At 43.5% G+C, this 17,792-nt stretch overlaps 1 protein-coding gene across 1 annotated transcript in view; it reads right to left on the bottom strand.

Annotated features, from left to right (window-relative positions):
- The window catches only part of LOC306870269 (atrial natriuretic peptide receptor 2-like), a 62,965-nt gene that overhangs the window by 12,956 nt on the left and 32,217 nt on the right, over positions 1 to 17,792 (bottom strand). The window contains exons 10-15 of the mRNA XM_079417435.1: positions 17,170 to 17,247; positions 15,503 to 15,607; positions 12,740 to 12,811; positions 9,853 to 10,012; positions 9,566 to 9,721; positions 9,317 to 9,485 (exon numbers count right to left, since the gene is read on the bottom strand). Of these exons, the coding sequence (XP_079273561.1) occupies positions 9,317 to 9,485; positions 9,566 to 9,721; positions 9,853 to 10,012; positions 12,740 to 12,811; positions 15,503 to 15,607; positions 17,170 to 17,247 (740 nt within the window). The remainder of the gene's footprint in view (positions 1 to 9,316; positions 9,486 to 9,565; positions 9,722 to 9,852; positions 10,013 to 12,739; positions 12,812 to 15,502; positions 15,608 to 17,169; positions 17,248 to 17,792) is intronic.

Below are 17,792 nucleotides of genomic sequence, written 5' to 3'. Positions count from 1 at the left end.
GGTAGATCTGTACGCAAGCATCAGTGACTTGAACTGGATGCGAGCTGCCACTTAATACTGAAGGAATCGCGGAATCGGAATTAACTCACTGGGAGCTGCACACGCTCCCGTCAAGGGCCCAGACATGAAGGCTCCACAGCTCTGGCCAGGGGTGCTAAATCATGCCCTTTGTGTCCAAGAGAAGGTCCTTCCTCTGATTGAAACAGGCGAGGAGTTGTCCAGGGGGTCACAGCTCTGATACAGCGATGGGTTACCCTGATGTAAAATCGGCCCAGGCGCCAGGCGTGGAAAGGGACACAGGCTTTGATCACAGAGGAGGATGTGAAAGTAAGCGACTTTCAAATCCACTTGTCAGAAACCTGTCCTCGGGACATATTTGTGCAAGGATCTGTTTCAGAGTAACATCTTGAAAGGGCGTCTCATAAGTGAGCGATGCCTGAGATGCCTGCCAGATGCCTGAGAATGTGTTTTTGCCCGCCATCTTTTTAGGGGACGAGGAAGCAGCGAGAACATGAGCTTCGTTGTCTCACACCGAAGTCTGAGTAATACCTCTGAATCACTAACTGAAACGAGTAACCTCATTTTATGATAATTAGAACCCGGCTTGAAACATGTGGGATGGCCTGGAGCCGGATGGCAAGTGGTTCTCTCTTTATGAATGGTTGTTTGCCACAAGGGGGCGGGGAACTGACTTTCGTGGTAATGAGAAGAGGAGAATAGCTCTTTTGAGTATGTGGGTCCACTGTCACAGCAGTAGTTTGCTTGGGCTCGCGCTGAATGAGAAGAACGTGCCTAGCCTGAATAAAACTTCAATCACTCAGTGTTGAACAGAAGGATGGAGAGAATCAGCTTTCTTCAAGGGAGTTCCAGCCTCAGCAAGAACGGATCCTTTCCTTTTCCTCTCACAAGTGCTTCACTAGACTCAATAATCTTGCAGTGAGAGCAGCCAGCCCCTTTGAGAGCCGCCTCAGCCTGTGACACACGCGGGACTTGTGCCGGCGTAAGATAACTTAAGCCTGATTGCTCAACCTGTCATTTCGCCATTTCTTCCTCCGAGGCAGCTGGGAAAGGAGAAACTTGAGAGCGGGAGGGGTAGGGTCACCTTCACTGAAGAAGGCGATCTGCGAGCGAAGCAGGGACAGACTCATGCTTTCACAGTAAAAGCAGCCTGTCTGAGCGAGCAGTCTCAGTGGCGTACACACAAATGTGAAGCTTATGCATCGCTGACAGCATTCTACTCCAAGCAGCCTAGAAGGATTGAACCGCTCAATGTAACGAGGGGCATTGATCCTAAAGTGTAAAACACACAGGTGAATCAAAGTGCTGAGGGAGAGTGAGCATGCGGAACCTGTGCCAGCATGAGATCACTCCGAGCTCGCTGAGAGAGGAGAATGGCAGAGTGGGCCTGCATTCATTGAAGGCGGCGATTCACGGGCAGAGAAGAGCGAGACTCATGCTCTCAGTGAGCGCATAGCCTCTGCGTGGGTGTAGTTCTGGAGAGAGTGCGCCGGGACGGGGTCCGTCTGCTACTAGTAGACCCATTCTGGCCGGGCTGAGTATGGTTCTTGGACCTGATTTCTCTCCTCGACGGCTTTCCATGGGAAATTCCCGTCAGGAGGGAACTCCTCTCACAGGCAGGGGGCACCATCTTTCACCCCCACCTGGAGATGTGGAAGCTGTGGGTGTGGCCCCGGAGGGGGCACAACTCATAGCCCCTGGTCTCTCAACCGAGGTTGTTGAGACCATCCTCAAGTCCAGAGCATCCTCATTGAAGAAACTGTATGCCCTGAAGTGGAGACTCTTCACTTCATTGTGCCGAGACCGCCAGCTTGACCCAGTCAACTGTCCTTTACAGTGCTGGAGTTCTTGCAGGCCCGTTTATCCGCAGGGTTAACCCACTCCACCCTGAAGGTCTACGTGGCGGCTATAGCGGCCTACCACACCCCTCTTGCTAGCCAGTCAGTGGGTAGACACCCCCTAGTCACACGTTTCCTCTGCGGTGCGCTGAGGCTGAGGCCTCCAGTACGGTCTCGTGTCCCTCCATGGGACCTGGCTGTGGTGCTAGAAGCTCTCTGTAGGCCTCCCTTCGAGCCTATTGAGATATCTGATCGCCATCTCACTATCAAGACTACCTTTCTTCTGGCAATATCGTCATCTTAAGAGAGTTGGGGATCTGCAAGCCCTCTCAGTGGCCCCTTCCTATCTCGACTTTGCGCCCGGTCTGGCCAAAGCTTTTCTGTACCCTCGAGCGGGGAATGTCCCTAAGGTCCCCTCCTCTACACCACGGCCTGTCATACTCCAGGCCTTCTGTTCTCCTCCCTTCAGGGAGCCCGACCAGCAGAAGCTTAATTGTATGTGTCCAGTGTGAGCACAAAGCTGCCCTGTCGAGAAACAGACCCTCAGTCGGTGGATTGTGGATACCGAGTCCTCTGACCTCCCCTTGCCTCTGGGGGTCAAGGCTCATTCGACTAGAGGTGTGGCGGCCTCCAAGGCCTTTTTGGCAGGTGTTTCTATGCAGGACATATGCAACATTGCGGCATGGTCTACTCCCCTGACATTTGTCAGGTTCTATGGCCTAGATATGCGAGTCACTCCTGGCTCTTCTGTTCTCTTGCCCTAGCTGTGCTCCATCCACACTAGGCAGGGAGTCTGGCAGCGTGGGCACCTCGTTCCCATAGCGTTTCGATGCAGCTCGAGTTACTGAAAGGGAACGTCTCAAGTTACGAATGTAACCATGGTTCCCTGAAGGGAACGAGACACTGCATCTCAGGACAAAACATCCGGCATCACTGCGAGCGCTTGCTTCATTCCTAGAAGCTGACGCCGGTTCCACCGCACGTGCTTTTAAGATTCCTGGTCGCTACGTCACCCTGCCCGTGACGTCTCGCCCGTCCATTGGACAGATTACACACGTGATTCAGAGCGCGGTCACGCTGAAGACGTTCCCATAGCATTTCGACACCGCGTCTCGTTCCCTTCGGAGAACGTCTCTAGGTTATGCATATGTAACCCTAGTTCCTCGTTCCTAGTTTCCACTTCAAGGCGTACAGTTTCCTCGTTGAGGGAGCTCTGGATTAGAGGATGGTCTCAACAACCTCGGTTGAGAGACCGGAAGCTATGAGTTGCACCCCCTCAGGGACCACACCCACAACTTCCACATCTCCTTGTGAGAGGAGATCCCTCCTGACGGGAATCTCCCATGGAGAGCCGTTGAGGAGAGAAATCAAGTCCCAGAACCATACTCGGCCCATCCAGAATGGTGCTACCAGAAGTACACTGACCTCATTCCAGCGCACTCTCGCCAGAACTCCCGGGAGTAGAGCGATCGGGGTAAAGCGTACAGACGAAGCCTCGGCCACGTCTGTACCATGGCATCCAGCCCCAGTGGAGCTGGATGAATTAGAGAGTACCAGAGGGGACATTGCGCTGTCTCCTTACTTGAGTAGCGAAGAGGTCCTCCTGTGCCTGGCCAAACACTCTCAAGATCTGCTTCACCACCTCGGGGTGAAGCATCCATTCCCCGGGCCTCGGCCCCTGCCTCGACAGGATGTTTACTCCCATACTGAGATGCCCAGGCATGTGAACTGCTCTCAGCGAGAGGAGTTTGTCCTGGGACCACCCAAGGATCTGGTACACCAGCCTGTACAGGGGGCGTGAACGCAGACCTCCTCGGTGGTTGATGTAAGAGACCACCACTGTGTTGTCGGTGCTATCGCACCAACACACGGCAATCTCTTAGGTCTGGGAGAAAGTGTTTCGGTGAAACACCGTCAGCATCTCCAGGCAGTTGATGTGCCACATGAGACGGCAACCACTCCACAGACCACGGGCAGGGTGACCCCACGTCAAGAAAATATGATCATATTACCCCAATTTTACAGTCTCTGCACTGGCTACCTATTAAGTTCCGTATCATTTACAAAATATTATTACTTGCCTATAAGGCCCTAAATGGTTTAGCTCCTGCGTACCTAACTCGTCTTCTACCATGCTACAATCCAACCCGCTCCCTAAGGTCGCAAAACTCTGGACTTTTGGTAGTACCTAGGATAGCAAAGTCCACTAAAGGAGGTAGAGCTTTTTCATATTTGGTTCCCAAACTCTGGAATAACGTTCGGGTTTCAGACACACTCTCTCTGTTTAAATCTAGATTAAAGACACATGTCTTTAGCCAAGCATTCACATAATGCATTTTATAATCTTGTACTGCAGTTATATCTGATCAAATGTACATTATTATTATTATTTAGCTTGGGTTGAACAAATCATTTTTGCTTAGATGGAACAGCAGCTACGCTAATTATGTCTCTATTTGTTTCTCTGTTTCTGTCACGGGATTAACAGCCAGTGGTAACTAGGAATTACAGAAGCTTCAGTCTGGATCCAACCCTTAAATGATCTGAGATGACCGAACACCTGAGAAAAGATAATGCCAACCCCTCAGAGGACCTCAGAGGATGCCAATGTTTACAGAGAAGTGCATCTTCACAGATAACGATTATATTAAATAATTTTTGTTTTGCTTTTTATTTATTTTGTTAAGTAGTAATTTAAAGCTTTCTATAGATATATTTATCATGTCTGTGAGGCATGTATTCGTTGTCTTTCGGTTAATTTTTGTGAAGCACTCCTGTTCAAGATAAAAGCACAACGGTTTGTTGACATTATGAGTGCACACAAATAAAATAGACATAAAAAATAGACCCTTTACAGTTACGAATGATGTATTACTCTTACCTTTATGAGCAAAAATTACGGCATAAGTTGTTTCCATTGAAAAAAAATTGCAATTGATTGCGCTGGTGCCTCCATGTCCTGCGCTTTAGCTTCCACTCCCCACACAAACTATTGATGCAGCGCACATTTATCTAGGTTTAACGTTTAAACATTGTTATATGCTTCAACTGTTTTAGTATATCTGTAGATTTTATGTTAGGCAAGTCATGATGATTTGAGAAGGTTAAACTTATCAAGCATAAGCTATGATCAGCTTGCCGGTCTGCCGCTGGCCGCTTGGTCGTTACTTTAAGAAAGAAAAAACTTATTTAATGAAAAAAAAATGCTCCAAACGTTTTTTCTAAATTAACTTAATAAAAAGGAACGAAATATAAACACTTTGCCATTAGGGCAGGGCTCTAGTACATTTTGTCATTTTAGAATGTTAAGTTCTACTTCTGTAGATATTTTGGTGAAAGTAACTCAAAAGTAATACAGGAATCATGTAACGCATTACAATTCTGAGACAGTAATATTGTAAGGTAAGGAATTACTTTTAAATAACTGTAACAAGTAATCTGTAAAGTATTACAGTTTGGAAGTAACTTGCACAACACTGCTCACAACACAGATTGACAGACACACACAGAGTAGCGGTTGCTGAATGACAAAAGCTGACGCCGGTTCCACCGCACATGCTTTTATGCTTCCTGGCCATTACGTCAACCGCACGTGACGTCTCGCACATCCATTGGACAGATTTCACTTGTATCAGAGCGCGGTCACGCTGCAGGCGTTCCCCTACCGTTTTCGGACGCAGCTCGAGTTTCTGAAGAGGAACGATGGTTGCATGCATAACCTGAGACGAATATTTTTATATTGTATTGTTTTATATTTTATAGAACATTAAAAAAACATCCTGGTGTCGTGAGACATTTAGATGCAATGAAATGACACAAGTAATAAAAAATGCCTTACTCATCAGAAATAATTTTCTCAATTGGCTCAAGCCACGCCACGCAGCACTTCGCATCGCGTTCTTCTTCTGAGGTAAATTCTGTCTTATTTTTATCAGCGCATCTTCTTCCAAAAATGAAAAGTATCCTAGATTAACTTGATGAATATTTCTGCTTTGTTTACGGAGGTGATGTGTACGTTTACATATTCGCATGTATCACTTGGATGATTATCGTAAGAATAGCATGTGCGTGGGCGTGATCACATTACAGATAATGAGCTCAGATGGGGAAAACTGTGCCTTGCGTTGGTTTAATACAATTACGTTATCTGAGAATATTTGTTTTCAACATGACTTACATTCACATATTCATTTAAAAGTAGACATTTCAAGCTTTATATACATATATTTAATTATAATTTATAATTATAATTTGTTTTTATTTGTCACATACACAATTATACAGAGTATAACCAGCAGTGAAATGTGTGCTCTGCATTTAACCCATCCAAGTGTACACTCAGTAGCGAACATACACCCGGAGCAGTGGGCAGCCAACGCTGCGGCGCCTGGGGAGCAGTTGGGGGTTCGGTGCCTTGCTCAAGGGTCTCACCTCAGTCGTGGTATTGAGGGTGGAGAGAGTGTTGGTTATTCACTCCCCCCACCTACAATCCCTGCCGGACCTGAGACTCGAACCCACAACCTTCGGGTTACAAGTCCAACTCTCTATCCACTAGGCCACGACTGCCCCACATTTATCATGTTTGTGAGGCAAGTATTCACTGAGATTTAGGTTGTTTTATGTATGTTTCTGTGAAGAAAGTTGACAGAGAGCAGAGAGACGGCAGAGTGTGCACCCTGTTTGTTTTCTTTATTTCACAAAAGCACATTGTTTTGTTAAAACAAACAAATAAAAATAGACCATTTGCAGTTTCAAACAGTGCCTTACTGTTATCTGTACAATCAAAAATGACAGAGCATTTTTAGTTTATTTCACGGTCATCAAGAAAAAACGTGCTATAGTGATGGTTATGTTCTGTTTTATCGACATTTAGTTGAAGCTCCCCAGCCCTTCCCAGTGCCTTCTCAGAACCGTTTGGTTTGGCTATGCGATTCAGTACGGCAATCGTCTGCCGAAGTTCAGTGGCATTCTGTTTTCCACAGTGCACCATGAGAATGCCGCTGTTCTTCGAGCAGTAGTCCCGACCATTCTGGCGAAGGGCGTGATAGAGCCTGCCCCCCTGGCCGATAGGAAGAAAGGGTTTTACAGACCCTACTTCATCATATTCAAGAAAGGTGGGGGACTCAGACCAATCTTGGCCATGAGGGTGCTGAACCAGGCCCTTCAGAAGCTCCCGTTCAGTTCACAAGTGCAACCCCTAGTGTCAACTTCAACACTTCGAACAAAATATTTTACAGCCATCTATGCAGTACCTTCTTTGTTTTAAAGGGATAGTTCACCCAAAAATGAAAATTATATAATGAATTACTCATCCTCACGTCGTTCCAAACCCGCAAGAACTTCGTTCATCTTTGGAACACAAATTAAGATATTTTTGATGAAATCCGAGAGCTCTCTCACTAAGGATGGGTATCGTTAAGGTTTGTAAATGTAAATGAGCACTGCATAGTTTTCACTGTATGTACTGATATATTTATGTTTATTAAAGCTATAACGTTGTTCAGATTAAGAGCTGTGGGTGATTTTCTCTTTGCATTTTGTTCTTTGATTAACATTGATGGCTCAAGCTCCAGTCTGACACTTTAAGACAATATACTGACACGCATCGGATTTTCTCCCAACTGTTCTCGTCCACTTAAAACATAAAAGTGAAGACTCTCATTACCGGCCATTTTGACACATTGTGTGTGTATTTTTTGGCATATTTTTGTGTGTTATTTCGACGCGCCCGAAGCTCAAAGTGTACTTTGCTTGTCCGTTTTGGAGCACGCAGCCACGCAGGCACACGCGCGCACACACATTTCAGCCTGGGGAACAGCATCACTTGTGCAGATTGTACTTTCAACGTTTTACTATCAAATATGTCCTGCAATGTAGCAACAGTAAAGACGGCATTTTATAACAATCACTGATTGAGCTGATTCAGATGTTAAGTTTTGGTTCGGAGGAACGAATCCGCGCCGCTATGAAGGGAAGGGAGTTGTGCTAGAAGAAATGCGGCTATAATCCTTGGAAGCCAAAATCGAAAAAAAAAAAAAAAATACTTAGCTTAATATAACAGCCACAGGCCTAAAGTGTGAGCAGATGTTTGAATAGTTGGTTCTCTCTTCTATCATAATTAAACAGGACTTTCATGTTGCGTGTGCTGAAGCTCCTCCGCGTGAGCGCGATCTGGCTTCTGAATTGCGCATAGCAAAAATGCATCATAGACAAATGTTTGAATATTATTGCACATAAAAACAGCTGGCGACATTATATATATATAGAGAGAGAGAGAGAGAGAGAGCAACAATAAATGTATGTGTGTTTTCTTAATTTCTCCAATACCGACAGACGTACCGATAACGTCAGAGCTTATCGATACTCCGGTCTTTCATAATTTAGCCCCGAGACCGATTTAATACCGAGTTTCGGTACCCATCCCTATCTCTGACCCTCCATAGACAGCAAGAGTAGTACCATGATCGAGGTCCAGAAACAAAAATAAAATAACAACTTTATTCAACAATTCTTCTCCTCCATGTCATCCTAGGGCACCATTTTGGAGAGTACATGATGCATGCACGTTCCTTTACCTTCACGTAAACAACGCATGCACGTGATGCTGCTGTCGCGGAACACACGTTACCTTTTTGGACCTTGATCATGATAGTACCCTTGCTGTCTATGGATGGTCAGAGAGCTCTCAGATTTCATCAAAAATATCTTAATTTGTGTCCCAAAGATGAACAAAGGTCTTATGGGTTTAGAATGACATGAGAGTGAGTAAATAATGATCTAATTTTAATTTTTGGGCAAACTGTCCCTTTAATAAAGGTCTAGTTTCAATTAGATCCTCTCATCCTCGTTTCCCGACCCACCATGACAGCATTGGAACGGTATTGAGTTTAGATGTAATTTATAGTAGTTTTCCTGCAGATGACTGCACAAGTCTGTCTCCTTGCAATGCACTATAGTTATTTATGATTATTCCTAAGCACTTGATCGACAACGATTTTCAGGTACTCCTCAAGTTACTATGCTTTTGCGAAGCAGCCTATAATTTTAAGTTGCCCCGTACAATCCTTTCTGTGATCTACTTATGGTTTACCATGCTTTTGGGAAACCCTGCCCTGGTTTATACTTAGATATCTGATATTTATAAACTGATGGATAAACTTTGTCCAATCACTAACAAGTCTAAAAATGTCAACAAGATGCATTTATATAATGGAGACTCGGCTTTAAGGTCCTCCTTTACATGAAACATACCAGGCTTTTTAGTGGAGCTTTGTCAATGTCTGTCAAGTGCCCCTTTGGGGAATTAACCATAAAGCCTTCACTCGCATCAATAAAGGCTGTTTATCAATGAGCTGTCAGCTCTAGAACAGATGCTGCATTCTGTTTAAAGATACAATGCTGCTTCTACTTCATGTAAATATTACAAATCTAAGTTACGTGTGGCAGTGTGTAGTGCTTACTTGTTAAATTTTGCAATAAAGATCTTGATGTGGCTGAAATCAGGCCGTTCGGCAGGGTCTTCAGCCCAACAGCCTTCCATTAAGATGGTCAGCTCCTCACAGTGCCGGCTGTTATCTGTGGTAGGTCTGAAGTATGGCTTCTGGCCATTCTGCACCTTCTGGATTATTTCTGTAACAAAACAAAACCAAACCCTTGTCAGTCATGTGCAACAAATCAGTTTAAATGTACTTGATCGTTGAGTCTTTTACCTTTGGGACTGAGATCCATGCCTTCAACATAAAATGGGCCGTTCCTTAGTGCTATCTCCTGTAGTATGATCCCAAAACTGTACACATCTCCTTTCTGGGTTCCTTGGGGCGGATACCTATCATATATCAGCAACTCTGGAGCCGTCCATAGCTTTTCTGAAAAATCCGTTTGGTAAGCAGTCACTAAATCAGGTCACATTAGTGATTTTATCAGCACTGCATGGGCAAAAGTCAACTGCATCAACATGCAACATGCATCAAAACAGAAAACTTCAATAGATTCTTACTTGCGTACAGTGGATGTGAGTCTTCATTTTCACAACAGAAACGGAAGCTTGCCAGACCATAATCTGCGATTTTCAAAACGAAGCGGCTATCCACCACACAATTAGATGATTTCAGATTGCCATGGGAGCCAATGTAACTGTTATGCAGATAATTCATTCCCTGGGAGCATAAGCATTAAACAGAACATTATGGCCTGGTTTCACAGACAGGACTTAGACTAAACCAGGATTAGGCCATAGTTCAATTAGGAAATTTAAGTAATTTTAATAAACATGCTTAGAAAAAAACATTACTGGGGTGCATCTTGAGACGAAACAAAGGCACTGATATACAAACCCGATTCCAAAAAAGTTGGGACACTGTACAAATTGTGAATAAAAACAGAATGCAATGATGAGGAAGTTTCAAATTTCAATATTTTATTCAGACTACAACATAGATGACATATCAAATATTTAAACTGAGAAAATGTATCATTTTAAGGGAAAAATAAGTTTATTTTAAATTTCATGGCATCAACACAAAATTTGGGACAAGGCCATGTTTACCACTGTGTGGCATCCCCTCTTCTTTTTATAACAGTCTGCAAACGTCTGGGGACTGAGGAGACAAGTTTAGGAATAGGAATGTTGTCCCATTATTGTCTAATACAGGCTTCTAGTTGCTCAATTGCCTTAGGTCTTCTTTGTCGCATCTTCCACTTTATGATGCGCCAAATGTTTTCTATGGGTGAAAGATCTGGACTGCAGGCTGGCCATTTCAGTACCCGGATCCTCCTTCTACGCAGCCATGATGTTGTAATTGATGCAGTATGTGGTCTGGCATTGTCATGTTGGAAAATGCAAGGACTTCCCTGAAAGAGACAATGTCTGGATGGGAGCATATGTTGTTCTAGAACTTGGATATACCTTTCAGCATTGATGGTGCCTTTCCAGATGTATAAGTTGCCCATGCCACACGCACTCATGCAACCCCATACCATCAGAGATGCAGGCTTCTGAACTGAGCGCTGATAACAACTTGGGTTGTCCTTGTCCTCTTTAGTCTGGATGGCATGGCGTCCCAATTTTCCAAAAAGAACTTCAAATTTTGATTCGTCTGACCACAGAACAGTTTTCCACTTTGCCACAGTCCATTTTAAATAAGCCTTGGCCCATAGAAAACGCCTGCGCTTCTGGATCATGTTTAGATATGGCTTCTTTTTTGACCTATAGAGTTTTAGCCGGCAACGGCAAATGGCACGGTGGATTGTGTTCACCGACAATGTTTTCTGGAAGTATTCCTGAGCCTATGTTGTGATTTCCATTACAGTAGCATTCCTGTATGTGATGCAGTGCCGTCTAAGGGCCCGAAGATCACGGGCATCCAGTATGGTTTTCCAGCCTTGACCCTTATGCAAAGAGATTGTTCCAGATTCTCTGAATCTTTGGATGATATTATGCACTGTAGATGATGATAACTTCAAACTCTTTGCAATTTTTCTCTGAGAAACTCCTTTCTGATATTGCTCCACTATTTTTGGCCGCAGCATTGGGGGAATTGGTGATCCTCTTGCCATCTTGACTTCTGAGAGACACTGCCACTCTGAGAGGCTCTTTTTATACCCAATCATGTTGCCAATTGACCTAATAAGTTGCAAATTGGTCCTCCAGCTGTTCCTTATATGTACATTTAACTTTTCCGGCCTCTTATTGCTATCTGTCCCAACTTTTTTGGAATGTGTAGCTCTCATGAAATCCAAAATGAGCCAATATTTGGCATAACATTTCAAAATGTCTCACTTTCAACATTTGATATGTTATCTATATTCTATTGTGAATAAAATATAAGTTTATGAGATTTGTAAATTTTTGCATTCCTTTTTATTCGTAATTTGTACAGTGTCCCGACTTTTTTGGAATCGGGTTTGTATTTTAAGATAAATCAGTGCACGTTTCTTTCAGTTGAAACAGCTAAGACTTACATTTTAGTCTAGGACTAGACTTAAGCCTCGTCTGTGAAACCGGGGGTAAGTCTTTACCCACAGTTTATGGGGCAAATAGAACAGAATACACATTTTTTGTTAAATGTGTATTCCATATTATATTTCTTAATAATACTTCCTTGTACACGTAAAGCTTTAAGAAAATTACTGGGTTGATAGAAGCCAGATAACATATTTCGTCATTATCTTTGGAAGACATAATAGAGAAATACAGATTAACGTTTATTGTCTTTCACATTAAACTGTATTTAATTTAATACATATATAAACTATACATATTTAATACTCAGGATCAACAACTTAAGGCAAGTATGTCTGTCAGCCATAAATTCAGGTGGCCTTGGCCTACTAAATTCAGACAAGTACTATTTTTAAATCAAATAATGCTTTTGAAGCATTTTTCCATCTTAAAAGCCAAAATATGTTTTGTGCGTTTAAGCGACAGTTTACTTTGTCGTAGTTGCAGGCCAATTTTCCAGCAAAAGCCAAATGCTTTTATGTGCCTGGGCTCTCAAGTACCTTTGACACTGAACAGAAGATTGGTTTACTTTAATGGAGGGAGAATTTAGAGAGAAATTATTTTCATATATCTTTTCCAAAAACAATGTCATGCTATCTTTGATGCCAGGCCATTTTCTTTTACTAATGGGGCTCCTCTCAGAAAAGCAAATAATCAAACCAACACTGTTTTATGATTCTGTTGCCCATCTGGCTTTTTCAACAATACATTAGACATTTTAAAAGGCACAACATTACAAAAGGGTTGTTTTTAATTTATGATGTTTTTAGTTCCAGAACTAATTTGACTAAACTAAACAATATATTAAAAATGTGTGTGAATGAATAGGGCTGATGTATGTTCTGTATGCACATTTATAAAGGTTATTAGTGGTCTCACAAACCTTCACAATGTCACTAATCAGTGAGTATCGAAACATCCAGTCCAGGTTGATGCTCTCATTTTCAAGGATGTCCTATAAAAGAACAAACTGAAATTCAACACTGCAAAACATCTGAATATACAGACTTCATTTTTGTACACGCAAATAATTTATATAAAAATATGATTGATGATTTAGATTATATATATACACACAGTATATATATATATGTGTATGTGTGTATATAAACCAAATTAATTGTGATGTAATTATGTATAAAACATTCACACAAGACATTAACACAAATATAGTATGATCATAACAAACAAGGTCATTAATATGGAAATGAAAGAATTGCAATAACATTGTAATAGAGACAAATGTTGTCACGGTTCCATGGATAAACGCACGAAGAAGGAGTTGCAATGTAAATAGTCTTTAATAAATCCACATAAAGGCAAATACAAGGTAGACAGGTAGGAACCACACACACAAATGTAGTGTCGACGAAGTAGACCAGACAAATGCACTGAGAACTGAATACAACTAATAAAGGGTATGACAATAATTAATGACACACACCTGAACCAAATGACACAATTAACAGGAGACAGAAACTAGGTCACACAGAGCACATGGGGGATGAAAAACACAACAAAACAGTTCTGGGATGTGACAGTTGAGAAGGAAAGGCGCAATCTCACGCCAAAGAGAAGAAGGGAGGGGCGGAGGGGGACTATGGAGGAGGACAAAGAACTGGATGTGGGATGGTGAAAGGTGATTGAAGGAGGTTCAGGAGGTGGTCGGATCACCGGGAGGAGGACGACTAACATAGTCCAGGGTGGCGATGATGGAGGGAGGAGCCAGGATGGAGATAGTAGGGACTTGGAGCAGGAGGAGCCCGGCGAGACCCAAGCCACAGCCATGATGACGGCCCATGGTGGAGCCGACGGAGGGAGGAGCCATGGAGGAGGAATGGCCGCTGACTCCAGGGGGCCGACTAACGGCGGCAGAGCAGGTGGAGGAGGAGCCCGAGGCGGAGAGCAGATGAGCCCGGGTAAAGCCGAGGATCCGGAGCGCCAGGGTTGAGCTGAGAGCTTTGGCGACCGAGGAGGAGATCCGGAGGTCCGCAGCGGAGCCGGAGCGACTGAGAACCAAGGTGGAGCTGGAGGGAGGGAGGAGCCCAATGGAGCTGGTGGGGCGGAGCGACAAGGGGCAGCTGGATGAGCGGAGCACTGAGGTGATGGCAGTATAACGACCGACCAAGGCGGAGCCGGAGGGACGAAGGAGGCCGGTGGAGCTGGTGGGCCGATGGGCAACGGTGGATATGAGGGAACTAGGAGCCGAGGTGGAGTCGCTGGGTCGGAGGGCCGAGGCGGAGTCCAGGACTCAGAGGCTGGAAGTGAAGACAAGGGATCCCCCAGCCACGACGCCGATGGAGACAGGCAGACCCGCAGCGATCTCACCGCACAGATGGTGGGCTGAGGGTGAGCAGAGGGGCTGCCAGGATGCAGCGGTGGTGGAGCTGAAGTGGCAGGGCTGACAGGAGGAGGCAGGAGAGGGAGGGTGGGTGGGAAATCCAGGTAGGTAGGCAATTCAGGGTAGCTAGAAAGTTCAGATGAAGGCGAAAGCAGAACAGGCATGTCTGCATAAGTATCCCAATCTATTAAGTCCTCAGAGTCCTGCGACTGCTCACCCTCAGCGGTGGTGCAGTGGGCGGGGCTTTCCTCAGCACCCTCACGCTCCACTGTAACTTCCACTGTCACGTGCAATGTAGCCGGCTCTCGCACCTGATCAGATGGTTCATGAGGCTCTGGCTCCGGGGCAATCTCCAGCTTAGTCGCTCTTTCTTGCGATGGCTCGTGGGTTGCCTTGGGCTCTGGCTCTCCGTCCGTGGTGGGCTCGGGCTGACGGCCCGCGGCTCGGGGTGATGGTGGGGTGGGCTCTGGGTCAGGAGTGGGGCTGGTGTCATCGTCCTCAAAGTCCACAGTCAGTGGGGATCCACAGGACACCAGCACCCACTCCACAAAGGTTGCAAAATCTCCCCGAGGACCATCTCCGGACAACCGCGCTCTGCACTCGTCGTTTAGGCTGGTTTGGTAGAATGTGCAGAGGCAGTAGTCCGGGTAGTGGGTAAAGTTGGAGATTTCCACAAACAGTCTTGTATGGTCCTCGAGGGAAAGGCTCCTCTGCTCCAGCATGAGGAGGAAGCAGGCAGGATCACTCATGACAAGAAAATGAAAAAACAAAACGTGGGGAAGCATGCCGCGCACTTTACTTTTTAGGTCCGGTCTTCTGTCACGGTTCCATGGATAAACGCACGAAGAAGAAGGAGTTGCAATGTAAATAGTCTTTAATAAATCCACATAAAGGCAAATACAAGGTAGACAGGCAGGAACCACACATATGTAGTGTCAACGAAGTAGACCGGACAAATGCACTGAGAACTGAATACAACTAATAAAGGGTAACTAATGACAATAATTAATGACACACACCTGAACCAAATGACACAATTAACAGGAGACAGAAACTAGGTCACACAGAGCACATGGGGAATGAAAAACACAACAAAACAGTCCTGGGGTGTGACAAATGTACAGTTGCCTACTTCCCAGAAATGGACAAAACAAAATGCATTGTAATATTAGCAATGTAAATGTCATCCTTTTAATAAACAATTCACACTGCCTGCGATCACAGAGTAATACTAATAAATAATTAACAATAATGTTGTTGGTTAACAAAAAAAAATATTTTAAGCATGAACTTGAGGGTATTTACCTGTAGACTTCCCCTGGGGCAATACTCTGTCACAATGCAGATGTTTGGTGGATCGATACAAGTGCCAATAAACCTCGTCAAATGGTTGAACTGCACATCTCTCATCTATTAGTAACAACAAAATTAATTTTGAAATATAATCTGTATGATGCTTGACAGAATTTCACTCATTCTGAAAATCTCAAAGACCATGGCTAACAATAATATAAAATAAAATAAAATAAAATAAATGTTTTTCAAGTTTCCTCAACGTTTCTTTTTTTTTTTTTCTTCAGACCATGGAGATCATGGAGCTACAGTGAGTGGCAAAATCTGTGGTCATGTAAACTTTTCTTAGCGTAACCTTTGACCTCCATAACACTGAGGGCAAATGTCAGTGGGAACGAAGAAGGAAGTTTCCACTGCCCCATCCTTACCCCCCCATTTGTCTTTGTCTGGCCATTTATTTCACTTTGTCCCAAGAGCTAATCAGACCCCCAGGGCCACGGTCTGCAGGGATGACACTTCAGGGATGACTGCTGTTTTATCACACATGCACCAAGCCATGCAGCCCCTCACATTTCCCACCAAAGTTGAGCAGGTTGGAACTGGCCACAAGTCAGCCGGTGTTATCAGCTTTCCTTCAGAATAAGGCTATCATAATAAACTTAGGCTTCAAATAAGCCTGTTATGGGAAGCATGGACTCACTGCATATTTATTTATTTATTTTTAGGCTCAGACTCAATCACGGTGGTCTCAGATAGACAGAAAGAACAGATTTGGCCTATGACCATAATAGTATGCTACAATATCATTCCTACTACAAACTGTGCATAGCATGTGAATTTTCTGTATGCACAGAATACCCTAGATATCCAAAAAGTATAGAGAGCACTATTACTGAGTACTGAGAACAAAGTAGTACTGTATCCCACAATGCAATGTACTCAACTTTGTATTGACCTTCCATACCCAGCGTGACAAAAGAACTGTAGCCAATTTCAGCCATGACTTGGTCCGTGATGGTTTGTGGTGCGCTGTGTGGTTTATCAGAAATTATTCAGAGTGAATGTATAAGAGTGTAGAGGTGATGCTTTGAAGAGGATGAATAAAAAAAAAATAATAATAATAAAAAAAAAACATTAATTTAAAAAACAAACTATACAAACTAACTGCTAAAGCCATAAAAATGTGTGGGGGGTGGGTTTAGATAAAAATTAATATCACAATAATAGCAGCTGTTGGGCTAGTTGATGACTGTGACCAATAGTTTTTTAATGATATATATAGTTGCTATATATATCATTCAGATTTAAAAACAAAATGTGTTTTGCTTTATTTCTTTAACATCCATTTACTGACAATGTCTAAAGTCAGTGTATCCTTTCCAAAACACCTTGTAGAAATCCAAGAATTGCCTAACCCTTTCTACAGCCTCATATTGGCTTCCCAGCCCCCTCCTGCATGTGTGTGTATTTATGTGTGTAGAAAAGGGGGAGGGTGGGTATGTGTTTTAACCACCTTGAGCAGCAAGGCTGTCAAGTGGGGTCATAAACGATGGTCTAAACACATACATGACATGCATACCTTGTCTTCTTTTCTAAAATACAGACACATATTGATGCAAACAGGAATTTAACAAAAGACATACACAGAACCTCTTTTGTGATTTAATGTGTTCTCTTACATGCTTTAGTTCAAACAGCACTTGTCTGGTGAGCTCAATCCTCTTCTTGTTCACATGTTTGATAGCCACCAGGTTGCCCTGTTGTGAAAGGAAAAAGTATTAAAGATAATAAGATCTGAAAGGTAATAATAAATTGCCATGATGGAAAATTTACAGTATATCATTTTTATCTTCTTGTAGACTTATAGCTGGATCTCAAAAACATTATTGCTCAGAGGTGCTCTTTCATAGCTGATGAGACAAAATTAAGTTTTAAGTCATTTAAGTAATTTTATGTAATTTATTTATTTTTGCATTTTAGGGAGAACATCTGAGGCAAAGTTACTTGAATGAAACGTCAGTGAAACTGAGAACTCCATTAAGGCTCCTGACCTATAAAATAACCTTGGAGCAATAAAAAAATTCCACTTTGTATGTGAACAAAGTAAAGTATCTCTTTGACCGTCTATACTGATACTGAAATAATGGCATGCAAAATAATGAATTTGATCATTTGCTTTGTCCTTGTCAATGGCCACAGTGACAGCAAAAAATATTCAGCTGGCTCAGTGGACATTTGATGCCTCAGTGTCCTTTTTAGCTTACACTGTGAGGCAAAGAGGTGACAGTGACTTCTTTGTTTA

The sequence above is a fragment of the Barbus barbus genome (genome assembly GCF_936440315.1).
Source record: "Barbus barbus genome assembly, chromosome: 5".
In the NCBI taxonomy this organism is placed as follows: domain Eukaryota; kingdom Metazoa; phylum Chordata; class Actinopteri; order Cypriniformes; family Cyprinidae; genus Barbus; species Barbus barbus.
Note: the sequence above shows the minus strand (reverse complement) of the source record. Positions and strands in the feature narration are given on the sequence as shown.